The sequence below is a fragment of the Pelophylax lessonae genome (genome assembly GCF_965119305.1).
Source record: "Pelophylax lessonae genome assembly, chromosome: 3".
NCBI classification, from domain to species: Eukaryota; Metazoa; Chordata; class Amphibia; order Anura; family Ranidae; genus Pelophylax; species Pelophylax lessonae.
In genome coordinates, this window is record NC_138770.1 from 587,821,983 (window position 1) to 587,849,361 (window position 27,379).

Sequence of the window (27,379 nt, forward strand, 5' to 3'; positions counted from 1 at the left end):
ACCACCAGAAGTCATCTTTGGGCCTCAAGGTCTGGATAATCGAATCCATCCCCAATACTTTCCCAACAGCAAAACGCTTCAAACACCTCTGCCAGAGAGAAACATACTGGATTTATACCCTTGATACTTTGGTTCCTGGGGGCCTGAATAAGGAAATAGAAACCAACACACTAATATAACTTCTAATATTGCTGTTCAGGTACACCATACATAGAGTTCAACCTTTTTACATCTATAGCTACTGGGTATTTTCCCATGCTATTATTCCACCCCCAATGTATTGGTTCATCTGAAAGAACACTGGTCTCCTGGTTTCAGTTCCAGCAGATCCAAAGCATATACTGCCACATTTTATCCAACATATTCTTTACTAGTAATCTTATTTTTACTTTTCCAATTTCATGTAATTATTCATCATTTATTCATTATTATTATTTTTATCATTATTTCTTTCACATATTTTTTGTCAATATGAGCCCTCTTTTTCCGAAACTGTTAGATAACTCATAACAACCAGTCAAATGCAGTAAAAAAAATGTCAGAGAATTAAAATTTTTAATCGTCAGAGAAAGACCTTCAAATAGCAGATCTGAAATAGTGGTTATGGGAACTGCTCATCAAAATGTCCCTAAACATTGTATTTTTTTTTTTTTATTTAGGCAGGCGGCTGAGGAAAAGAACCACAAAGAAAGGTATGTGTTGTGTCTATATAATTTACTATTTTAAATACACAGTGCTATATATAGTGCTCAGAATAAATGAGTACACCCCTTTTGAAAAGTAAGATTTTAATATCTTAATGAACACAAGAACAATTTCCAACATTTTGACAAAACTGAGTTTCTATAGAACATTTGTTTAGCTCATTACATGAAAGTAAGGTTAATAATATAACTTGGATTACAAAATCTTCAGTTTTACTCAAATTAGTTGATGCAAAAATGAGGACACCCACAACAAAAACTACTACATTTAGTATTTTTTATGATCTCCATGATTTGTAAGGACAGCACAGAGTCTTCTAGGCATGGAATGAACAAGTTGGCGACATACTGCAGCTTCTATCTTTTTCCATTCTTTAAGAACAACCTTTTTTAGAGCCTGGATGCTGGATGGATAGTGATGCTCAACTTGTCTCTTCAGAGTTCCACATAGGTGTTCGATTTGGTTCAGATCAGGAAACATACTTGGCCACTGAAACTCTTTCACCCTGTTCTTCTTCAGAAATGCAACAGAGGCCTTAGACATGTGTTTTGGATCATTGTCATGTTGGAAAAGTACACGAGTGATGATAGCATCTTCTCTTTTAATATAGAGCAGTACACCTGTAAATTCATCAATACCATCAATGAAATGAAACTCCCCGACACCAGCAGTACTAGGGCTGCGGAATATAATCGAAAGATCGATGCATCGCGATTCGACCCTTCGCGATTCTGCATCGATGCGGGAACCCTGAATAATCGATTCCTGGCTCCTCCCCCCTAACTCCCTCCCTCCACAGAAGTGTCATTGCTGGATTAATATGCAGCGGTGGCCTGGCTGCATCCGGCGCTGTTGCCCTCTCATTGGATGGTGTGTAGCCTCAGCCCCCACCACGCTTCCCCCCTTCCTCGGAATTTGTAGCTCTCACCTCCCCCATGGGCGGGTGTAGTCCTGCTCAAAGCCGACACAGACATGGCTGCAGCTATCATCACATCCCTCGGAAGAAACAGTCTGCTTCAGGAAATGAGCTGCGAGGGGAGGAGGAGGAGGGGTGCACTGCTAGGAGTCCTCGGAAGATGAGAGACCAGCCTGTCATGCTAAAAGTAAGTGAGGAGTGAGTGAGTGCAGCATAGAAGTGGCCCATCCCCCACATCTGCTGTACCTCCAGTCCGTGTACTGCTGTGCCTATCACATTGGGGCTTTTTTCTGTCTAGTTCTTCCTAAGATTTCCCTATAAACTTTCCCACCTGGAAACATCCACTTATCTACAAGTAGTATACTTGTAGATAGAATGCCTTCCTTTTTTTTTTTTCTTTCATTGATGTTGTTGACCTGCATTCTATCTAAGTTGCTACCAAAAGACTCAGCAATGATTTGTTAAAGTGATACTAAAGGGTATTATTATTTTTTTTTCTATAAAATAAAAAAGCTATCATACTTTCCTGCTGGCCGTCTCTTGTATCATGTCTACAGTCTCTGCCCCTCTCCTGTAGTGTATCTGTAGTCTCTGACCCTCTCCTGTAGTGTATCTGTAGTCTGTGACCCTCTCCTGTAGTGCGTCTGCAGTCTCTGACCCTCTCCTGTAGTGTATCTGTAGTCTCTGACCCTCTCCTGTAGTGCGTCTGCAGTCTCTGACCCTCTCCTGTAGTGTATCTGCAGTCTCTGACCCTCTCCTGTAGTGTGTCTGCAGTCTGTGACCCTCTCCTGTAGTGTGTCTGCAGTCTCTGACCCTCTCCTGTAGTGTATCTGTAGTCTCTGACCCTCTCCTGTAGTGCGTCTGCAGTCTGTGACCCTCTCCTGTAGTGTATCTGCAGTCTCTGACCCTCTCCTGTAGTGTGTCTGAAGTCTCTGACCCTCTCCTGTAGTGTATCTGCAGTCTCTGACCCTCTCCTGTAGTGTATCTGCAGTCTCTGACCCTCTCCTGTAGTGTGTCTGCAGTCTCTGACCCTCTCCTGTAGTATGTCTGCAGTCTGTGACCCTCTCCTGCAGTGTGTCTGCAGTCTGTGACCCTCTCCTGTAGTGTGTCTGCAGTCTGTGACCCTCTCCTGTAGTGTGTCTGCAGTCTCTGACCCTCTCCTGTAGTGTATCTGCAGTCTCTGACCCTCTCCTGTAGTGTGTCTGCAGTCTGTGACCCTCTCCTGTAGTGTGTTTGCAGTCTGTGACCCTCTCCTGTAGTGTGTTTGCAGTCTGTGACCCTCTCCTGTAGTGTGTCTGCAGTCTGTGACCCTCTCCTGTAGTGTGTCTGCAGTCTGTGACCCTCTCCTGTAGTGTGTCTGCAGTCTGTGACCCTCTCCTGTAGTGTGACATCTCTGACCCTCTCCTGTAGTGTGACAAGAGTGTCCTTTAAAAGCAAATGAAAATAAAAATGATTATTTAATGCTTGATGTTTTTTTTTTTTTTTTATAAAGTTTTGAAAACCGTTGGGCAGTGGGCTGGGCAGTGGGCTGGGCATGGGCAGTAATCGTGATGCATCGTGATGCATCGCGGAATCGAATCGTATCGAATAGCGACCCTAATAATCGTAATTGCATCGAATCGTGAGGTAAGTAAAGATGCGCAGCCCTAAGCAGTACATATGAAGCCCCAGAGAAGGACACGGCACCACCATTTTTCACTGTAAGCACCATGCATTTTTCTTTGTACTTCTCACTTTTGAAACATACAGTTTTGAAGCCATCAGTATCAAAAGCATTTATTTTGGTCTCATCACTCCAAAGTACAGAGTCCCAGTAGTCTTCTTTTTCAGCCTGAGCCCTGACAATTTCTAGGTGAGCTTTTTTGTGCATACATGCCATTCCTCTGCAGTGTACGCCGTACTTTGTCATGAGAAACAATCACCCCAGTTTGGCTTTATACTTCTTTAGCTAACTGTAGTGAACTTGCATGGCTATTTTCTTCAACCCTTCTTATCAGAAGACGCTCCTGTTGAGGTGTTAACTTCCGTAGACGGCCTGGGCGTCTCTGTGAGATGGTTGCAGTTCCATCTTTTTTTACGTTTTTGTATCAGTTTTGCTACAGTATTCTGACTGTTAAGTAAAGCTTTGCTGATCTTTTTGTAGCTCTCATCTTTTTTGTGTAAAGAAATTTCTTTCTCAGGCCTTGTGACATTTTCCTTCCATGTGGTGCTATTGCTGACAGCATGAAATGTGAAAGGGGTTTTCTTTGTTAAGTAACGCCCTTTTAAAATCAACTATCTGCTGGACACCTGTTTAATGAATAATTAGACTCACTTCTAGTTTTTTTTTTATTAATTTATTTAGGTCATACAAGGTATTCCAACACATTACAAAATATTGACAATAAGAGAAAGAAAATATAAAACCGTTCCCTTCAATCTTGAATACACTCCCTTGAATAACCCCTTAACCACCCCCAACCCTACCCTCTCCAAAGACTAGTCTACTTTTCCCAAAGTCGTATATAATTCTTGGTTTCTTTAAATTCTTTCCATCCTTTCCATTTAACTGTAAAGGCCTCTAACTTATTTTCTTCTCTACTAGAGAGACTTTCCATGTTAAAAATGTATTCCACTCTATTGCACCACAGTGTAGGAGCTTCTGAGTGCATCCATCTTTTGGAGATCGTTCCTTAGACTCACTTCTAGTAGAGTTCTTGTTAATTGGGATTTTGTTGTCTAAAATATAGCTTTGCTCCTAAGACTTTTATTGGGGTGTATTAATTTTAGCAACATGGTCTTGAATGAATGAATTTGTTAGGAAAAATACTTTTTTTTGTGTGCAAATTGTCAAATCTTGGTTGCAATGGAAGTATTTTTTAATATAGTACCCCATAGAAAATGTTAATTCTGAAATGAAAGTAAGGTTTTCTGACAAATCTGTTGGGGTGTACTCATTTACTGTATGCTGAGCACTGTATATTATGGCATGCATGCTGCTGTTCTATTTTAACCACTTGACCTCCAAAAATATTTAAGGCTCGGTTCACATTGGTGCGATGTGGGAAACCCTGTGAATCGGCTGCGGATTTCCGCATTGCACCAGACTCGCAGTGTCAATGCAAAGTTATTGACACCCCCAGATCGGTTTGCATATCGCAGTGCGAACTGTCAATGCGGACAGGAATCTGATCACATAGGTGTGAACACCTATGCGATCGGATTCTCGTGCGGACCAAAAAAGGGGTCCTGCATGAGTTTGGTCCGAATGGAATGCAAATGAAATTTGTATCGCACAGTCATCGCATGTGATTTGCACAGCAGTGTGGTTTGAATCTCATGCACTGTCTTCCATCGCTCCAATGTGCACCAAGCCTTACCCCCCTTCATGACCAGGCCATTTTTTGCGATACAGCACTGTCTTACTTTAACTGACAATCTCGCAGTCGTGAGACACTGTACCCCAAAAAAAATGATGTTCTTTTTCCCCTCAAATACAGCTTTCTTTTGGTGGTATTTGGTCACCTCTGCGTTTTTTTTATTATTTGCACTATAAAAAAGATGCAAAAAAAGATATAAAAAAAGACAGACGATTTAAAGAAAAAAAAAATAATTTTTTAGTAGAACCTATGTTTCCTGCTGGGACCCGGTCTCAGTTTTGTGTTCTTTTCAGAATATTTTATTTCTCTTTATTCACTTGCTAGCTAGTGTTCAGGGAAGAATTTTCCTGGTGATCTACAAACAACGATGCCGACTGGGGCTTCGCACTGGATAATCTAGATCCTTATGGTCCCCCCAGCCTGCCCTACGAGCGTGAGCAGGTTGTAGTCTCAACCTAGGCCTAGCCTCGACAGTGCCTCTTTTCCCAATGGGGACAAGCCTGCGAGCGAATACCCTGCCGGAACGTGATGACCTGGAATGCCCTGAGTCGCAGTGTACCCCTCGACTGGCAGCACCCCCACTTTGGGTGGGAGGCAGTCTGCCTGGAGCGGAGCCCACCCGGTCCATTGTATGGTGAGTAAATGTGCCCCCCTTTGCCCCTGCTGACCTTGGGGGGATGTGGGCCCTCTCTTGGGGATAATTTTATTTGTGCCTCCCAAAAGATCCCCCTGGCCGTCCCAGTGCCCAGTCGGTGTGTCCTATCCTCCCCCCTTCCCTGTCCCTGCAGTGGCTGTGTGTCTAAAGCACCTGGCGCCCTGGGGGGGGGGGGGGGGTGACATGGTACCTTGGGCTTGCTGGTTCCTGTTGTGGTTCCTGATGCCTCCATGTGGCCGTCTCTGGCCGCATGGCTCCCCATGGGCGCCGCCATCTTAAGTATAGGCAATGTGAATTTTTACCAACAAATTTGCATGGGGCAGCCATTTTTCCTTGAACTTCCTATTGATCTGTATTGAACCATTTTTGTGTAGCTCTTGTGCAATGCTGAGCAGCATGACCTTTCCTCAGACGACATCACTTCCTGTGCATTTGTTTCCTGCTGCTGGCCGAGGTCACTTCCTGTCTTTCTCTCCAAGCTGCTGGAATGATCAGGAGGCCGGTTTGTCTGAGGTGGTACAGTACTTGGGGTCCCTGCTGACGTATCCTTGCACATTCTACTGTCAGTTTAGTTTAAGGGGTTCCCTGCAGACCGCTGTGTTCGGTGGTGGGTGCCACGATCGACGCTCTTAAAGCAACAGTACTCCGGTTTTTGCAAATTGCAATATGGAGTCCCAAGCTGTGATATCACCCTCAGACCCATTCTGTGCGACTCCTGGACAGTCCAGATCAGTCACCTGGCTGCGATTTCAGCAGCTCTGGAAACCAAAAAGTTGGTTTAATCATGAAAAAGGTTCATAGCCGAAAACGGCCTTTGCCTTCTCCATCTATGGAGGTGTCCTCTGATTCAGAGGCTGAAGAGGTCGCCCCAGATGCTCCCCTACCTGAGGGGTCACTGTCCTCACAGTCAGATGGTGAAGAGGACCTGTCTTCTTCAGCTGCAGCGCGGAAAAGTGCTTTAGTGGAAGCCCTGAATATTTCAGTATGGGACACTTTAAAATTGGCTGATGAGCCCATGCCGGCAGGGACGTGGGTGGCTTTTGGCTCCCAGAAGTCTCAGCTGGATATTGTGAATGACCAACGGCAGCGCATTAAGCACGTGTTAGTTGTGCCAAAACGATTTAAACACCGGTATCCTTTTGCTGAAAAGGTCTCCAACCGTTGGACGGTGCCACCTAAAGAGGACCATCCTGTCTCCAGATTAAACAAATCTACCCTTGTGCCCATGGAAGATTCCCCAGTCTTTACGGACCTGGTAGACAGGTAGGTGGATTCCCGCCATCTTCATGTGTCGGCGGGTTCCATTTTGAAACCAGTGTTTGTTTCTGTTTTAGTTTCACAGACGGTGACGGTGTGGATTAGGGGTTTTCAGGAGTCTTTGAACCCCGAGACTGTTCCTCCAGAACAGCTGGAACTGTTGGGACCAGGTGATCCAGGCTCTGGTGTTCCTGTGTGATGCGTCTATGGATGCGGCTCCCCTGGTGGCCAGGGTCTCGGCCGTGGGCATTGCCTTGAGACGCATGGTTTGGCTGAAGAGTTGGTCGGCTGGCCAAGCTTCTAAGAAGGTCCTAGCTGACCTCCCTTTTCTGGGAGAGCGTTTGTTTGGCGACTCATTGGATGAGTTGATCAAGGGCTTGACTTTCGGGAAGAGTACTCTCCTCCCTCAATCCTCCAAGGATAAGACTCTCCGTACTAAGTGTGATCCTTCTTTTACTGCTCACAAGTTTTTTTTTTTCGTGCCTCTGGGGCGCAAGAAAAAGGTAAGCCGTTCAGAGCTTCTGGAGGGTCTAAAAAGCATTGGGGCAAACCCATGGCCGGTCAGTCAGGTGCTGCTGACAAGTCCTCTTCAGCATGAAGGGGTGCCCTTACTCAGTTCAGGGGTGGGGGGATACCTGTGCTTCTTTCAGGAACCCTGGACTGCCTTCATTCAGGATGAATGTGTTCGCAAACTGATTTGTTCCGGGTACAAGATCAAATTCTGGTCCCGACCAGGGGACAGGTTTTTTCAGTCAAATCTTCACCTGTCTCCAGGGTGTTTGATGGATGTGTGGGAGGCTGTGCAAGATCTCCTGGCTTAAAGGGTGATTGTGCCGGTTCCTCCGCAGGAAGGCTCTCAAGGTTTCTATTCAAACCTGTCCACGATCCCCAGGAAAGAGGGCAAGGTGCGCTCAAAGCTCTAAACCGTTTTGTGCGGGTGCAGAAGTTTTGAATGGAGTCTATTCGGTCAGTGGTGGCATCATTGAATCAGGGGGTATTTTTGGCCTCCATCAATCTCAAAGATGCGTATCTCCACGTCCCCATTTTGGCAGAGAAGCACTTTCAATTTGTGGCGTTACCCTTTGGTCTCGCCTCCGCTCCCAGAGTATTTACTAAGGTCCTGGCCCCAGTGCTGGCCTTGTTACGTCAGCGAGGTATCCCAATTGTGGGATATCTGGACGATCTCCTGTTGCGAGCAGACTCCCACTCAGATCTGCTGGGCAACGTTTCTATCCTGATTCAAACCCTTCAGGAATTCGGGTGGATGATCAATTAAAAAAAATCCACTCTGACACCTTCAGTACGGGTCACTTATCTGGGGCTGACTCCTGACTCTGCTCTGGTGAGGGTTTTTCTTCCCCTGGACAAACTTCAGAAGCTGCAAAACTCAGTCAGGTTGCTGATGGAGACCGATCAGTCCTCCTTGCGGGCTTGCATGCAGGCCCTGGGGTCTGATGGTGTCGACCTTTGAAGCAGTCCCGTTTGCTCAGTCTCACTCGAGACCCTTGCAAAAGGAGATTCTGGCAAAATGGAACAGAGATCCTCGGTCGTTGGACCAGAAGATTCGCTTGAGCCATCTTACAAAGGCGGCTCTTTCTTGGTGGCTCCAGTCTCCTGTCCTGTGCCGGGGCAAGTCATTCCTGCCTGTGTTTTGGACAGTGGACACCACGGACGCCAGCCTGTCAGGCTGGGGTGGATGGCTGGGAAAGCTCTGTGCCCAGGGGACTTGGGCGAGTCTTCTTTGCCGGTCAAGCTCTGCCTGCTTCACTGGACGAGTCAGCTACACGGCTCTCCAGTTTGGATTTAGTCAGACAATGCCAAGGCCATTGCTTACATCAATCATCAAGGGGGCACCAAGAGTGCACTGGAGGCCAAGGAGGTGGCCAAGATTCTGATTTAGGCGTAAGCCAATGTTCCGGCTCTTTCGGCAGTCCATATTCCTCGAGAATTGGCAGGCAGATTACCTGAGTCGTCAGGTGTTGGATCAAGGGGAATGGTCCCTTTATCCTGAGGTGTTTCATCTCCTATGTGTCCAGTGGGGGACCCAAGACGTGGATCTCTTTGCATCTTGCCTAAACAGAAAAGTTCAGCGGTTTGTGGCCAGGTCTCAGGATCCTCTGGCCGACGCCATCGACGCTTTGGTGGCTCCTTGGGGCCAATATCGCCTGATTTATGCCTTTCCTCTGCTCGTACTCCTGCCGCAGTTTCTTCACCGGGTGGCAATGGAAGGCATTCCGGTCATTCTGGTGCCACCAGATTGACCTCAGTGGTCTTGATACACAGAGCTGGTAAAGATGGTCGTGGATCCTCCATGGCATTTTCCTTTGCGGGAAGATCTACTATCTCAAGGACCGATCTTCCATCCTGCTTTTACGGTCACTGGTTTTAATGGCCTGGCTGTTGAAAGCAAGATGTTAAAGGATAGATGTCTTTCTGACTCAGTGATTCCGACTCTTTTGAAGGCCAGGAAGTCGACTTCCAGGAAAATCTATCATCGTTAGTGGAAATCGTACATTTCTTGGTGTGAATCACTGCAACTGCACCCTCGCTTGTTTTCTGTAGCTAGGGTTTTGGCCTTTTTACAAAAAGGGGTTGAGCAGCGCTTGGCGTTGGGAACTATTAAGGGCCAGGCGTCGGCCTTGGCTATTTACTTCCAACGTCCATTGGCTACTAATAGCTTGATTCGCACTTTCATCCAGGGGGTGCGTCACCTGGCTCCTCCGAGGAAATCCCCATTACCGCTGTGGGATCTCAATCTGGTTTTGTCTGTTCTTCAGAAGCCTTTCTTTGAGAATATTAGGGAGATGTCTCTACCTTCCTTGTCACAGAAGGTTGCCTTCCTGGTGGCTATCACTTCTGCTCGCAGAGTTTCTAAATTGTTGGCGCTATCCTGTCCTTCGCCTATTTGGTGGTCCCCAGGGATAAAGTGATCCTCCGGCCAAAACCGTCTTTTCTCCCCAAGGTGGTGTTGGATTTTCATATTAATGAAGTCATCATGTTGCCTTCCTTATGTCCTAAGCCTCAACATCCCAAGGAGATTGCCTTGGACTCTCTGGATGTGGTTCGGGCGATAAGGGTTTATCTGACGGTTACTGAGTCCTTTAGGAAATCTCTCTTTGTCCTTACGAACGGACCTCGCAAAGGTTTCGCTGCGTCCGCTGCAACCATTTAGAGATGGATCAGGCAGACTGTTGTTCAGGCTTATTTACTCAAGGGTCAAGTTCCTCCTTTCCCTGTGAAGGCTCATTCTACTAGAGTGCTTCTTGGGCTTTTCGCCATCAGGCCTCGGTTGTACAAGTTTGTAAGGCAGCGACTTGGTCGTCTGTGCACACCTTTACCAAATTTTACAAGGTGGATTTGTTAGCTTCTTCGGATGCCTCTTTTGGCCGCAAGGTTTTGCAGGCTGCTGTTTCATAAGACAATGTTTTTTTCTTATTCTCTTAGGGGTCTTTTACCTGGGTGAGCTCATGTTGTTTTGGTTGAGCTTCATGTTACCCAGTTGGCTAGGTTTAGCCTTTGGAGTTTATGTTCCTTTCTGGTTGCGTTTTTCCCACCCCTCATGCCTATACTTCTTTGGGACATCTCACAGCTCATGAAGAGGAGGCTGCGTCTGTCAAGAGAAAATACGATTTTTGTAAGATCTTGCCATAAAATCTTTTTCTCTGGTGTTCATTGACAGACGCAGCACCCGCCCCTCTGAATTGGGGATGTTTTGCAACTGAACTAATGTGCTGGGTTGTGTCTGTGATTGTTATGTCTGGAGGGACTGCCCCGTGGGCGTGTATATGCTAAACCTTTGTACTAATGTACTGCCTAGATCAGGGGTCTTCAAACTATGGCCCTCCAGTTGTTCAGGAACTACAATTCCCATCATGCCGAGTCATGGCTGTGAATGTCAGAGTTTTACAATGCCTCATGGGATGTGTAGTTCTGCAACAGCTGTAGGGCCATAGTTTGGGGATCCCTGGCCTAGACTACTCCTGCAGGTGGCAGCATAACCCACACAGCTCATGAAGATGAGGCTGTATCTGTCAATGGACATCAGAGAAAAAGATTTTACGGAAAGGTCTTACAAAAATCTTATTTTCTTCATCAAATTAGGCTAATGTGTATTTTGCTACCTATTTTTGATTGTAAAAAAAACCCAATAAGTGTATATTGATTGGTTTGCACAAAGTTTGCGTCGACAAACTATGGTATATATTAATGGAGTTTTTATTTATTTATTTTTTTTACTAGTAATGGCGGCAACCAACGACTTATAGCAGGAATGCAATATTGCAGCAGACAAATCTGACTCTAACTGACACTTTTGATACTTTTTGGGGACCAGTGACACTAATACAGTGATCAGTGCTAAAAATATGCACTGTCATTGTACTAATGGCACTGTCTGGGAAGGGGTTTACATCAGGTGCGATCAAAGGGTTAACTGTGTGCCGTGTGTGTTTGTGTACTGTGTGGGAGGTGCTTTTACTAGGGGAAGGCATTGATCCATGCTCCTGCTTTGCAGGAACACAGGATGCATGCCTTCCCCACTGACAGAATGGGGATCTGCCTTGTTTACATAGGCAGATCACTGTTCTGGCTCTCTGCCTAACGATCCGGTCTGGTGGCCCCAGACCCAGAGGTGCAGGACCATGTACTAGGTACGTGATCCTAAGCAGCAGAGCCGCTTTGCAAATGTATATTTAAGTTATATGTTAAGCAATAAGTTAACTGAAGAAGAGCCCCAGATTATGGGCCTCTTCATGCTTGCAAGTTAACCCCAGCATTTTTGTGCATTGACGCACTTTGCATCAAGACATCCCATTTTCTTTAAAGGGCTCTTACCATGCCTCAATGCACAAACAAATGCACCTGTACTATTTTTTCCACTACACCATACCCTAACTCACAGTATGCACATCTGCGTGTTCTGGTGTGCCATAATGTCTTGTTTGTACTGTATATGTGTTTTGGGGTTCCATTAGTAGTGAATGGTGATGCACCATATATAGCATGTTGCAGTAATGCATTTCACCATAATGCAAAGGTGGGTAGCCAGTCCAAACAAAAACTCCTATGCTCACTAATCATATAGCTATTTAGGTCTGTATATGTAACATATTTACATGTTTGCCTGTGCTCATTCTGCTTTAGGATCAATGAGAATCAGTGGAATTATGTTGTGTCTGTTTAACATTTATTAATGGTGAGGATAGACAGTCTAGAACTACATTCATATACAAATACATTTAAAAAAAATAAATATAGTAGCAGCATTTAACCACTTGTCAACCGCCCGCCGCAGATCTACTGTGTCAGGCTGGCCCGGCTGCGCGAACCGCCGTACCTGTACGGCAGTTCGAGGGAGCGCTCCCAGGGGAGTGCGCACGCCCGCCCCATTAGACCGCGGAGAAGCCGATCCACGGGGCCGACAGCCGCAATTGCATCCAGGCACCCATGATTGCTCCCTGTGGAGAGAGAACACCCTCCCATTTAGGATCACAGGTCTCTGTGTTGATTCCACAAGTTCCTCCCCCATACAGTTAGAAAACACTCCCCTAAGCTCACACTTAACACTTTGATCGCCCCTGGGTTAACCCCTTCCCTGCCAATGTCATTATTACAGTAACAGTGCATAGTTTTAGCACTGATTACTGTAGTGATGTCACTGGTCCCCCCCAAAAGTGGTCAGTTAGGGGTCCGATCACTCCGCCCCAATGTCGCAGTCCCGCTAAAAATCGCAGATCGCCGCCATTACTAGTAAAAAAAATAAATAAATAAAAATGACATAAATCTTTCCCCTAGTTTGTAGACGCGATAACTTTTGCACAAACCAATCAAAATATGCTTATTGGGATGCTTTTTACCAAAAATATGTAGCAGAATACAAATGTTTTTTTTTTTTTTTATGGGAATATTATACAGCAGAAAGTGAAAAATATATATATATATATATATATATATATATATATATATATATATATATATATTTCTTTTTTTTTTATAGCACAATAAATAAAAATTGCACAGATGATCAAATACCATCAAAATAAAGCTCTATTTGTGGGAAAAAAAGTACATCAATTTTATTAGGGTACTTCAACGCACATACGTGCAGTTGTCAGTTAAAGTAACACTGTGCCGAATCGCAAAAAATGGCCTGGTCATTAAAGGGGAAAATCCTCCGGTCCAGAAGTGGTTAAAACAGTGACTGATAGGAGTGTGATAGGGTAATTAAAAGGTATTTATATATGCCAGGAGTCCCACTTTAAACTTTAGCTATCTGTCCAACCTTTGAACAGGATTCAGCAGAGGCGGGACCTGTGATCCTTAAGTAATTGTATTTTTTTTTTTTTTTCTTTTTTACTTTAAAATGGACCTCTTACAAGGCTTTTGACATAAACGTATATACATATATAATTTGAATAAGCCATAAATAAGCTTCAAACAAGTACTATCTGAGATCTTTAGTTACTGGCATTATGGAGCAACTCATCCTCAAAGTTGACAGCATAAACACTGAAGTTCTCTCAGTTTCCCAGCTCCCTCTCCCAGCAATGACTCAGCAGCTTAGCTGCCCCTCCTTCCACTCTCAGCAGTGACTTGGAAGTCTAACTTCCCCTTCCAGAAGTGAATCAGCAGCTGAGTTCCCCCTGCTCCCTAGCAGTTACTCGGCAACTCAGCTTCCTTTTCCCAGCAGTGATTCAGCAGTGGTGCACCAACACACTAACACCAGCAAGTGCGCATAACCCATTCATACTGAAGTGTGTTGTGCATATGCACTGCAGTGCTTTGGTTCATTTTTTAAAAACGATTTAAAGTCACCTTCATTAATCTCTATGCACTGCTGCTCATTGCAGTGTGTTGCTACGCATTGTAATGCACTGCATTACGATAAAATATATGCCTGCATAAGTTTATCCCAACGCAGTTCACAGCTGTGAATTTTTGTAAGTTTTGTTGTGTTTTTGTATGCCAGCAATGATTTTAGTGTATTGTTTTGATAAATATTTCTGCAAATATAATAGGACCCACAAAATCAGTAACACCATCTTTTTATTTTATTAGTCCTGTGCTTTAAGAAAATGTATGGCTTGGGTTTTTTTTTTTTACAAACTCTAAAAGCTGTAAGTGAAAAATTGCAAAAATGGTCTGTCTACCTGAGATTAAAAGTGGAGTGCAGAATCTGGCAGCAAAAAGGTTAGTTTCTAATGTAAGCACAGAGCAGTTGAGTTTTTCTGATGTCAGCTTTGAGAGGTAATTGCTCAATTAAGCCTGCCGATACAAAGGTCAGTGAATGCTTGTTTTAAAGCTTTTTTACTGCATGTTAGGAATATGTAAATTTATAAGAAAAACAGGTTGCACGTAATTTATTCATATTAATGTGCAATAGAATGTTATCATCAATAATGATATATTCAAAGGTAGTGTAAACAAATTATAAATGTGCCAATGTAGTGTTATTTAAAAAAACATACAAGATCGGTGGTAATCAAAGAGTATAAAGTCCATGCAATAGTGAAAACAGATCTTGCAGCTGTAACTGTCAGTTAGAGATACATTTTCTTGTGAAATCCACCATGTGTCCACCTCACCTTATAAATACTTACCAGAACTATTGTAACCCCCAGACTATGAGCAGTCATATTGCACTAGATGTAAACACCACTCTGCGGTTGCTTCAAGGATATTGAATCCACCACTCCTCCAGCCCAGGTTACATTCAGCAGATCATTCATTTTAGGAGAAAAAGAAGAAAGAGCATAAGGCTCCAATAGTGTAAAATTCTTAGTAAAAAGTGTATTGAATTGGTTAAAAACCCTTGCATAGACAAGTAGTATTTGGCACCAAATAAACAACATTTCCCGGAATTCCATCATTGGCTGCACGCATGCGTGTTGACATCACGACTACCAGCCTTGCCTTATGCGTTTCATCAGAACTGACGTCATCAGAGGCATGGAAGCGCCGCATCTTATATACTCCATGATTGTTAAGGGTGGGGAGGAATTCAGGTAGCCAGCCCAAAACAAAATGGTATCCAGCATAGTATATTGCCCACAATGCCACCATGTGCTAAACAATAAGAAATTAAACACGGGATATTGCACAAAAAAGGGGTAATAGTGTAATCCTTCCAAATATCAACCATAGGTGTGTCAAGGTCTTACCTTGCCTTCCTCTTGGCAGACATCTTGGACATGTGCAGACTGCTGTCTCTTATAAACTCTGTTTGCATCATCACATGTCTGCTGCCTGGGTGTCGCTCAGTGATGATGTTGCACACCTGACATATATATATATATATATATATATACATATATATCACCTAATGGCTTTCAGACCTTTCCCTTGCGTTTGTGCTCCAAGGTGCATCACTGCTAGCAGTCCTCTGGTCTCTGTGGTTTCTCCGTGCATGACTTGGCTTGGCTGACAACCTTACTGGCTCTGGATTCCGCATTGGCAGACGACCCTGCATCAGACAACAACCCAGCTTCGGCAGACTACCCGCTTCTGGACTCGATCCCGGCTTGGATAACTACCCGCTCCTGAACTTGACCCTGGCTGTTCTTGAATTTGCTCCTCTGGCTTGCTGTGCGATTATTATTGTTGCATAAAAATTGCTTTATTTTACTTGCATCTTTGTGTGGTCTGGTTTCCTAGCACCCTGACAAGGTGCTTAACAAAGTGCCAACTATTGACAGAGAAATAGAAAGAAACCTACTAAATATACAAATTTGAATGAAAAAAATAAATAAATAAAAAAATTCATATATATATATATATATATATATCTATATCTATATATATAGATATAGATATATATATATAGATATACTGTGTTTATATATATATATATATATATATATATATATATATATATATATATATATACAGTTAGGTCCATAAATATTGGGACATTGAATCAATTCTAATCTTTTTGGCTCTATACACCACCTCAATCGATTTGAGATGAAACAAACAAGATGTGCTTTAACTGCAGACTTTCAGCTTTAATTTGAGGGTATTTACATCCAAATCAGGTGAACGGTGTAGGAATTACAACAGTTTGTATATGGGCCTCCCACTTTTAAAGGGACCAAAAGTAATGGGACAGATTAACAATCATAAATCAAACTTTCATTTTTTAGTACTTGGTTGCAAATCTTTTGCAGTCAATTACAGCCTGAAGTCTGGAATGCATAGACATTACAAAACGCTCGGTTTCATCCCTGTTGATGCTCTGCCAGGCCTCTACTGCAACTGTCTTCAGTTCCTGCTTGTTCTTGGGGCATTTTCCCTTCAGTTTTGTCTTCAGCAAGTGAAATGCAAGCTCAGTCGGATTCAGGTCAGGTGATTGACTTGGCCATTGCATAACATTCCACTTCTTTCCCTTAAAAAACTCTTTGGTTGCATTAGCAGTAGGCTTCGGGTCATTGTCCATCTGCACTGTGAAGCGCCATCCAATGAGTTCTGAAGCATTTGGCTAAATATGAGCAGATAATATTGCCCGAAACACTTCAGAATTCATCCTGCTGCTTTTGTCAGCAGTCACATCATCAATAAATACAAGAGAACAAGTTCCATTGGCAGCCATACATGCCCACGCCATGACACTACCACCACCATGCTTCACTGATGAGGTGGTATGCTTTGGATCATGAGCAGTTCCTTTCCTTCTCCATACCCTTCTCTTCCCATCACTCTGGTACAAGTTGATCTTGGTCTCATCTGTCCATAGGATGTTCCAGAACTGTGAAGGCTTTTTTAGATGTTGTCTGGAAAACTCTAAACTGGCCTTTCTGTTTTTAAGGCTCTGGATTACAATATTTATGGACCTGACTGTATATATATGTGTATATATACACACACACACACAGCGGGTAAAATAAGTATTGAACACGACACCATTTTTCTAGGTAAATCATATTTCTAAAGGTGCTATTGACATGACATTTTCACCACATGTTGGTAACAACCCAGGCAATCCATACAAACAAAGAAAGCAAAACTAATACATTCAGAAATAAAGTTATGTGTAATAAAATGGAATGACACAGGGAGAAAATATTGAATACATGAAGAGTAGGAGGTGCAAAAAGACATGGAAATTCAAGACACCAACTGAAATCTTTAAGTAATTAGAAAGTAATCCTGCCCCTTGTCAGTGCAAATTAATTTCAGCTGGTTCAGTCTCAACTGATGGCTTATAAAAAGGTGTCTCATTACCAAGGTGTCACACAAGAAACATCTCATGATGAGTAAAAGCAAAGAGCTATCTCAAGACCTTCGCAACCTTATTGTTGCAAAACATACTGATGGCATTGGTTACAGAAGGATTTCTAAACTTCTGAATGTTCCAGTGAGCACTGTTGGGACCATGATCCGGAAGTCGAAAAAAAACGAATTTCCCCATAAAAAATGGTGACATTTTCAATACTTATTTTACCCGGTGTATATAAAACATATTTTTAAAATATATATAAAAATATTAGGCTCTTATGTTCATCCCAAAAATCAACCGCTCACCACATGAAGATCCAAGCAAAATCATAATAAAATACCCAAAACCTCTGCATATATATTGTAAAAACAATATACAGAAGCATTTGGGAAGACACCCCAAAATAAGAGAAAAAAATACGGAGACAACAAAAAAAAGTAAAATGAAAAAGAGAGGGTTGAAGAGGCACACAAGCTACATTAGCTGTCATTGATGAATACATTAATGTCCCACTGTAAATCATATATTCATTTTGTTTCCAGTTTGGATACCTCCCTTTTGACAGAACTGCCCCTCCAATGCGGCATATATTAATCAATTCCAATAAAAAAGGTTCCAGTGGGGTCTTTGTTATGAGTGTGTGCGTAAAGTTTCCCATCAAAAAAGCACAATTGTTCTAAAATCCTTCTTCATCTGTGAAGAGCAGAGAGGAGGGGGTGGAGAGCTGCAGTTACAGCTCTTAGGCTCAGGTCAGACTTCTGCGACATGGGACCTGACTTGACATGTCGCATGACATGTCAAATTCAATGTTTCCCTATAAGAGCCATCTTAACTGATACTACACAAGTCACTCTGACTTTAGAAAAGGTTCCCACAGTACTTTGGTCCAACTTAGGTGCAATTTCATCCCTTGTACGGGTTCCTAAATAGCATCTAAGTCAGATCAAGTCAGAAGGAAGTCACAGGCAAAGAAGTACGACTTTTCCTTCACAGCAATGTGAACTGTGCCTTATACACTGTGTGAGAGCTGATTAGAGGAAAGGGACACACACTGCACAGGGACGAAGGAACATACAGAGCTGTGTCCTGAATAGACCAGCTGTGTGCTGAGCTCCCTCCCCATCACAAATTTATCTCATGTATCGGGAAAACTTCTCAGAAGTGACTCATGCTCATAACAGAGGAACAAGCCACCAGAGAGAAACGCCACTTAGAGCTTTGGAGATAGACAAGTAAACACTACAGATATAGGTGCTTTGCTCAGGTTTTATAAATTAGATTTACGACCACTTTAGTATTACCCACATATTTACTCAAGTGAACATATAGGGTTTGAGTGGTTCTCCCTACATATTGCAGGCCACATGGGCACAGCATTTAATACAGCGCATTACATGTAGTTCAAGTTACAAAGGATTTCATTGGATATTATTTGGATTGAAGATAGAGTGGGATATTAATGCATTCATGAATAACAGTTAATTTAGCTTTTGTACCTTTTCGTTCTTTTATTTCATTTCATTTTACTTTATTTTATCATTTGTTGACTCTGTATTTTCACTTTTTTTTTTGTTCTCCCAATTGCTTCTGTGTATTGTATTTACAAATTATAGTTACAGGTTTGAGGTATTTTATTTTGATTTCCCTTGGATCTCTATGTGGTGAGCGGTTGATTTTTAGGATGAACACAGTAGCTGAATATTTTTTATATATATTTGTAAAAAAGTGTAGTATGTATAGAATGTTTCTTTCTATTTTACTGCCACTAGATGGCACTTGCGTAAACACCTATGGTGGATATTTGAAAGGATTAAATCACATTAGTTTTTGTAAGCATTTATATGAAATAAGGTGTACATGTGGTGGATTACACATGGAGACAATATCTCTAAGCACTGACGGTCACAGCTGAAGATTTGTTTTCACAATTGTATTCACTTTATACTCTTTGATTGGCATTGATCTTGTGCGTTTTCTGAGTGACACCCATATTGGCACATTTATAATCCGTTCACTGTTTATATTTGAATATGTCATTATTGATGATGTCAGAATTCTATTGCACGTTGATATAATTAAATTAAGCGCAGCATATTTTACTTATAAGTGAATATTGATATAGTATGTCCTACATACAGTATGTGTGACCTGCTGGTGTTTATTTGCGCAGATTTTTTATTTTTTTTATTTTAGGAATATGTAAATACTTGAATGTTTTTAGCCTGTCCACAGATTTGCTTTAATGGAACCACAATAATGGATTTTTGAATCTTTCTTTTTGAAAGTGCTATAGTTTTGGGCAAAGATACAGGGCAAAGTCTAATTTCTGAAGAGTGCACCTTACTCGTGCTGCAAACATCTCAGGTTTAATGGTCCTTCAGATTATGTGTATGAAGTTTAAACCTTTAACATTTTATTCTAATTTTTTTTGTAATTAGCACATTCGTTCTTGTCATTAATATTGGGTAATAAATATTAATATTGGTTAATAAATATTCCTTCAATAAGACAAAATACATTTTACACTGTGCTAATTATTAACATGAATAATAAAATATTTTAACTGTTAATATTTTTTATGTGGTTTATTCGGTCATTTATCTATGACGTACATACTGTCACCGTGGTATTTGGAGGCTTGCATAGTTTTTTTAATGATTTGCCATCCATATGTACTCATATTTAAATGTGCGTCATAGAGAAAGAAATAGATCTTAGCTTGCGGTGATGCCTGTTTTTTGTCATTTGTCTAAAAAATGATCAGTTGCAATTACACACCATGTTTATTTATTGCAATTAACTCTTCATTATTGCCATCCTGCCCCCCAGTAAATGGCATTTTGCAGTAGCCCTCTTGTGAATTTCTGAAGAATAAACAAAGTAGGAATGCTGATATACTGCCTAGTGCGTACCTATCAATTTTATAAGCTGCAGTTCTGGGATTTGGAAGGGATTATTATTTAAATGAAGTCAAGGTTGCTCGTATTAATCCTAGGCCAGTGTAACGTTGCTTGTATATAAAAGTCATGATATAATATACAAGAAGTTGTTTAATATATACAGTATACATGTCATAACTGCAATGCTTGCATCTTAATAGCAGAAATAGACCATATAAACCTTTTAACATTGAATGTTTGCCTTAATTTTTCTTTCATATCTTCAGTCCATTGTTCGCGTTTTCAATAATTTGACCTGTTTTAAAGAAAATCTCCAAGTTTCAAATATCTCTAGATGGTGGCAAGTTAGAAATGTGTGCAATGCAAATATCTCCACTTCTCAGATACAGAGATCTTCAGGTCTAATGTTCAGGAACACAATGTGGCTCTTAGGCATCACTCTGCTGGCAGTTATCTGCAAATTGTTTATAGATAAGCTGCCTTTGATGGTCTCAAGAATGGTGCACTGAGATTAGAAAAGTACCAGCTACTAAATTTAAGGCTGGGTTCACACTTATGCGAATTGGATGTAATTCGCATGACAGGAGACTGTGACCGGCTGTCAATGGAGCCAGTTCACACAGCTCCAGGCAGCCCCAGTTCGCACTAGAAAAGTATCCTGTACATCTTTGGCTCTGTTTCAGGTCAGAATTCAGGCTTAAATTAGGACCTGATTCGCACCTGAAATGGAGAACAGGGACACACCGGACCCCCTGCTGTGAGCCACGGCCGCAGCTAGTGTGAACCCAGCCTCTTACACCTGAAGATCTCTGTATTGGGGAACAAAGCTCCTATTCCTACTACTATTTAGAGAACTTTAAAATAAAAGCTAAACTCCAGGCACATATAAAACACAGATTTTTTAGTGTTTGAGTTTCAACCTACTTTAAACAGAGTTCTCAGACAAATATTACTGCCAGAAACAGCAAAGAATTGTCATTATTTGGAAGAGTAGATAATTCAAACTCCTATTCATCAAAACTTTATAAATGCAATATCAATAAATGTGCACTCAAATGAGATGGAGAAAAGGGAAACATGGACACTAAAGGGATGTCCTGAATGACTAGGGTTAGTAATTGTTGACTAGAGCTGTTTAAGCCATAAATAATTACATCACTCACCTGAACTGTGGGTGACCTTAAAGTGTTTGTTACCCTAAAAAAAAAAAAAAAAGATCCTGTTGCCTTAAAGCATGTTATACAGCACAGTGCTTGTACTGTTTCATTTGGCCTCTTGTACCACTTGAAATACCTGGCTGATCCTCCTGCCTGGTTCTGCTCTCCTCCTAGTAAACTGACCATGGTTTATCATGGCTGCTGAGCCCTGACACTGTGGTCAGTTTACGTGCCTCTGTCATCTGCACCTCTCCTCTGTCCTCCCCTCCCCCTGCCTGTCAGCTCATACCAGAGCCACTCTACTCCCCTCCCAGCTGCTATAAAACTATGTTTTGTTTATAACATCACCTCTATTAGATAACGTGTGTGTCAGTGTCTGTGCTTTATTTAAAAAATGCAGGTTTCGACCTGATTTCAGAGTGCCTCCAGGCGCTTACGTGACTGTCCTCCTCTCCTCCCCTCCTCTCCTACCCTTCTCCCAGCTAGCATCAGTGGGAGTTCTTGGCCCTGTTCGCTGGAGCTGTCAGACTAGGAGAGGAGACAGGTGAGGAGTCACGCGAGCGCCAGGAGGCGCTGCGAAATCAGGTAGAAATTGGCATTTTTTTTATATAGCACGGACACTGGGACATGTTGTTATCTAACAGAGGGGATAGTATAAACCACTTTTCCATTCACATTAATATTTCCACAATATATACTAAAAATCCATAATTTTTGCACATACGCAATTTTATCCATCATTTATTCCACATTTCCATATACATATATACACATGATTATTATTTTATATTATATATATATGTTATGTGTTCCATATTAGTTGTTGCACTCTGTTGCTTACAGCAATAGCATTAAGGTTCATCTGCCTTTTTTCACTCAAGCCTTTTGTTCATTATATTTACCTTCATATTCATCACTATCACCATTATCTTTGGTTGATTTATACACTATGTTACATAATCAATATTTTTCATTTACATTTGTCTGTTGTTTATCAACAGTGTGTGTCATCGGACCGTTTTTTCACTCGCAATGGTTTTTTATTTTGTTTTTTATTTTTCACACATTTTCACATTTGTCGTCACTAGTGTCCGCATATTATGCATTTTCAATATTATATATACTTTATGAGCCATATGTTTGGTTTAGTATGTTTGTCACCACACTATAATAACATACCTATGTGTCTAAACTTGAATTCATTATATATATATTCCTTTTTGTGGTTTTAGAACATACTCCAAATATGCGTGCATATACTATAGTTACATGCATGTGTTTTCATTCATTATTTTTCAATTTAACTTCTATTTTCAATTCACTGCATATGCATGTTCTCTTGTAGTTTTAGAACATACCTCATGCAAGTGCACATACACATATGTGTCCCTCTGCTACTTATATGCACACACATATGGTTCATACACATACACATTTTCTCTCCGCTCACACGTATAATTTTCCTTTGTGGATATTTATTCGGATAAAAATGAAGGTCTACAATTTTATTTGACTTTATATATACTTTATTCTGAAACTTAATGTATATGCAAATGGGAATACATAAGGATTGTGTGTACGCAAGTTATACATTCTTGTATTGCATTTCATTCCCTTTATGCATTTTGCCGATTTGGTTTTTCCTTGCCCTTACATGATTTTATTACAATGTTTATTTTATCATGTTCCTCCATTAATGTATTGTTGTTTAATTATGCACTGTCATGTTTTTGTGTTGTGCTTCTGTATGAAGCGATTTCCAAATGTACTCCCAATAGTCTCAGGTGTTGGATTACGGAATAATTGGTTCCCCATTGAGGATAATGAAGTTAACAACATAAACCTGCGAGTAATCGCATCAATCAGTCAAGAATTTTTGTCTGTTAAAAGCAACCGATTTCCGTCATCCTTCACTATGGTTATGAGTAAGCGGCCGTGTGTGCCGTGAAACGCGTAAACCTGGACTACCTGTTCCCTGCACTGTCTGTCTACTTATGATTTTGAAGAATAAAGAGACCTTATTGTTTTCATTCACCTGAGTGCGGTTCCACTACTTCTCTTGCATCGCTCCGGACCACGGGTCTTGCCAGCACCAGGTCGGACTGACACACCTGAGCGGCTTTCCTCTTTTTGATAGTATAAACATACCATAGTGGCTTAACAACCTCTTTAACTCTAACTCACCTGATGATCTTTACACATTAAACCCGTGTTCTCCTCCTCTGCATTGAAATAAAAAGATTGATAATTTTGTTACAGAAAATCAGTAATTGTTTTAATTCCATCAAGTCTCCAAAACAGCAATCTGCCCCCCCCCCCCATTTAACTGTTTCCTGATTTCAAGTAATCATACAATCCGAGTGTTAGTGAATATTGGTTAAATACACCACAGTGGTAGTCAAAAGGCATTTTTGATTCATTGCCATCCCTATTTCTAAAATTTGGTGACTTTATTTTAGTGAAGCGTTACAAAATATCTAAGTGCATGGCCACCATCAGAACAGTTTCGACCTCAAAAATGGTAAGGGCCTATTTACACTTTTCTGGTCCATGCAGTAAGTCACTTTGGGGTTGATATACTAAAACTGAGGAGTGCAAAATTTGGTGCAGCTGTGCGCCAATCAGCTGCTAACTTCAGCTTGTTCAATTAAGCTTTTGACAAAAAACCATGGAAGCTGATTGGTTCCTATGCAGAGCTGCACCAGATAAGGTGATGGTTTAAGGTAATGCATGTGTTACCATAACACTCATCAGTGAAGCCAGCACACAGGGCTCATACAGTGGGTTGTGCTTTCTCTGAAATATCAGTGGAAAGGGGACTACTCGCTCAAGTCATACAGTTCAACAAGTGTGCAAGAATCTAAAACAATTAGCACCTTTTTGTGGCCACTCATGTGCTGTCAGTCCAGAAAACATAAGGGGCTAGACTAGACACAGCATTTTTCAGTTTTTCAGATCGAGAATTCCATATTAGCTACTCTTCCATTGCAAAGAGTTGGTTACAGTAACTTATTTCAGCAATTTCTCATAACCGGTATCCTGCTGTTTTGTTATCTCTATTTCTCTATATTACTTTGAACCATGACATGTTTTAGCTGGATTTGTTTTTCTTTCCCTAGCCAAAAAGAATTTGAATGATGACAGTGATAATGACGGGGAGCCCAATGAATATGACATAGAGGACAGCTTCATTGATGACGATGAGGAGGAGGAAGAGGACTTCACTGATGAGGATTCAGACTGGATGCCGGATTCTGAGGAAAAAGACAGTGAAGATGTGAAACAGCTGGTTAAAGAAGCAAAGCGATTTTTCAAAGGAAAACACTGATATCCAGTTTTTATTCCCTTTTAATGTTTGTAATATACAGATAAGTTTATGGCAGATACTATAATATAGAAATGTACTATTTTTGCTTCTTTTCAGCTCATACAACATATGAATATGTTTATAGTAATATGATATATTATGTTACAGTAAAGACTCATAAAGTGTTTGAAGCAATAAAAATAATTGTAAATCCATTTCTGCTTTTTTTATGTTATATACACAATAATCAGTGCTTGCACTAATGCTGGGAGTGTCACATCTAAAAAAGTTCAAATATATTCAAAAGGGTGTTCCAGCCTTGAAAGGGTTAATCATATTTTGGTAGCACCACCTTGCAGCTCTCTTTGCCAGTGGGTATTGGATACTGTGAACACAAAGGCAGAATAAAGTGCGCATAGGCTCTAGTGCAAAACCTTTCATAGATTAAATTATTGAGTAAAATAATAAAGTCAATTCACTCACAAACATTAGTACAGTAGAGCATGTCATCCACATCTACCCATCCTCACCACTGCATGCCATGTGCCTCCCCGGTAAAAGCTCCAGCCAACAAGGTGAGAGACTGGGCTAGCCAAAGTCTCCCGACCAGTCATACCAACGGATCACACACCCTACCAGTAGCCAGCCCTCCTAGTCACCTGGCTCGCCGAGAGGCCATGGAAGCTTCCTATCAGTGAGACCTGTCAGCGTGCACAGTGGTGGCAGCTGCACCTGGATTTGGTTAGATGTACCCAATACCCATTCACATGGGGGGGGCGGGGATCTGGGGGCCCCAGACAACCAAAGCCCAGGGTTGTCGGGAAGATACCTTTGTCCCCATTAACATAGGGACAAGGTGCTTTGGAGTCCCCCCTTTCCAAAGCACCCACCCCCCCCCCCCACCTTGTTGAGGACATGTGGCCTGGTATGGTTCAGAAAGGGGGGCGCTCGCTCATCCCCTCCCCTTTCCCCCTGACCCGCATGCTCAGATAAGGGTCCGGTATGGATTTTGGGAGGGACTCCATGCCGTTTTTTTTCTTTATTTTATCAATAGCCGAGTGTCGGCCATAGTAACATTGAGTCATTTTAAATGGGATTTTTTTTTTTAGAAATGTCATTTTTGCTGTAACATGTTTTATGCATGCTACAGATGCGCCACTTTACAGGCACATTAGCCCCATCCTCCCCCCGGCACTATATCTTTAAAGACATTTTTCATTTTTATTGTTGCACTTTAAGCAAAGTTAAAATCACTGCTCCTGAAAAAAATTTTTAAAATTGTTTTTTTATTGATACATGTCCCCCAGGACAGTACACTCATGCCATTTTTTGGCCAATTACTTGCATGTAAGCCTTCAAAATGGGCACTTTTGATTTTTCCTGTTCGACACCCATAGACTTCAATAGGGTTTGCCGTTTGGGTTTGAACATTTCAGGGGGGTGTTCGGCCCATCCCTAGCATGCACATTAGGCATCAGAAAAAATGCCAGGACTGCTGGCAGAAAAAAGTCAGCATGGAAAAAATGCTCCTATGGAGCATGTTGAACATGCGCTTGGCGAGCCTTAAAGCCATGTTTAGGTTTGTCAAACATTTTTTTCTGCCTGAAAGCTCCTCTCAAAAGAACACAATGGACGCAGGCTAAAATAGAGTTTCTTCTACAGGCTGAAAGAAAACAAAAGAATAACACCAAATGTCTGTATAAGCAGCATTTTTGAGCCTAGTGTACATGAGGCCGTTTTGTTGTGGAAGCCATCATCCACTACATGTCTTCCATCACTTGTGATCCAGAACGTTCCTATAACAGAAACTCGTAGCACTGGATGTGTTTAGGACGATTACTGGTACCCAGAAGAACCCCCCTCCTTCTTTTAGAAGCTCCAATTTTCATCTCCGCTGCTTTCCGCAGCACCATGCTTAACCTCCACTGGTTCCTGTATAAAGAGAGAAAGTAATGTAAACTGTCTTATGAAGGCTGACACTGCTGCCCTCTCATTCAGAAAATGCTACTTTGTGGCTGTCATGCTGTTGCTTTGGCTTCATTAAACTAGAAAATGTATAGATGTGAAATTGCTGCATGACTGTTTCAAATCTGTAACTCGGAAGTAATGACACATCCAGACAGCTAGCACTTTGAGAAATACTGTAAGAGAGCACCGGCTGGCCCCATAATTGTCTCATGACAGGTAATGATAAATTGATCTGCACTCAATCTCAATGATCTGCCTTACCTCTCCTGTATATGGTCTGCCCATCATCTGTGTGAAAAGAACTGATCAGTACAAGTGATAACCAAGGAGGAGAGAAGTCTGCAATGTTCTCTTCTTCCCACTCTCTTCAGGGTGTAATGATTTTTATACAATGGTTGAGAGAAGATTCAACTAAGAAGTGGAACACATTTACGACCCTAATAATTTCCTCTCACTTATCACAGTCACTAGCAGAAGACATGTAACTGAATGAGCAGGAGATGGCGTGGGGTGGTGGAGGTGGGGATACCGGAGCAATAGTTGCTGCTGATAGTGACTGGAAGGCTGCCACATTTCATCATTGACAATCACACAGATAATATCTTATTTTCACTTTTATTTAAAAATGACTTAAAGCGGAGTTCCGCTCTCAAATAACTTTTTTAACTAAAAATACCCCTATAATACTAATCCATCGCCCTTTACAGAACCGCTATTCTCATACTTACAAGGTGTACAGTATTGGATTTTAGTCAAAATCTTACTTTTAAAAACACTGTCTGGGCGTGGCCATCTTGGATGTGGGCATCTGAAGCTGCAGTGTAATCTGATGTGTCCTTCTTCCTGATTCCAGGGAGTGATCTGGGAGTTCTTCCTCATTCCAGGGAGTGCTCTGGGAGTTCTTCCTGATTCCAGCCTCCTGGGAGTGATGACAAACAGCTC

The 27,379-nt window shown here is 41.8% G+C and overlaps 1 protein-coding gene across 1 annotated transcript in view; it reads left to right on the forward strand.

Moving 5' to 3' along the window:
- APLF (aprataxin and PNKP like factor) overlaps positions 1–24,674 on the forward strand; it is a 472,148-nt gene extending 447,474 nt beyond the window's left edge. The window contains exons 10-11 of the mRNA XM_082250272.1: positions 660–692; positions 24,282–24,674. Coding sequence (XP_082106398.1) covers positions 660–692; positions 24,282–24,490 — 242 coding nt within the window. The 3' untranslated portion in view covers positions 24,491–24,674. The remainder of the gene's footprint in view (positions 1–659; positions 693–24,281) is intronic.
- Positions 24,675–27,379: the final 2,705 nt, after the last annotated feature.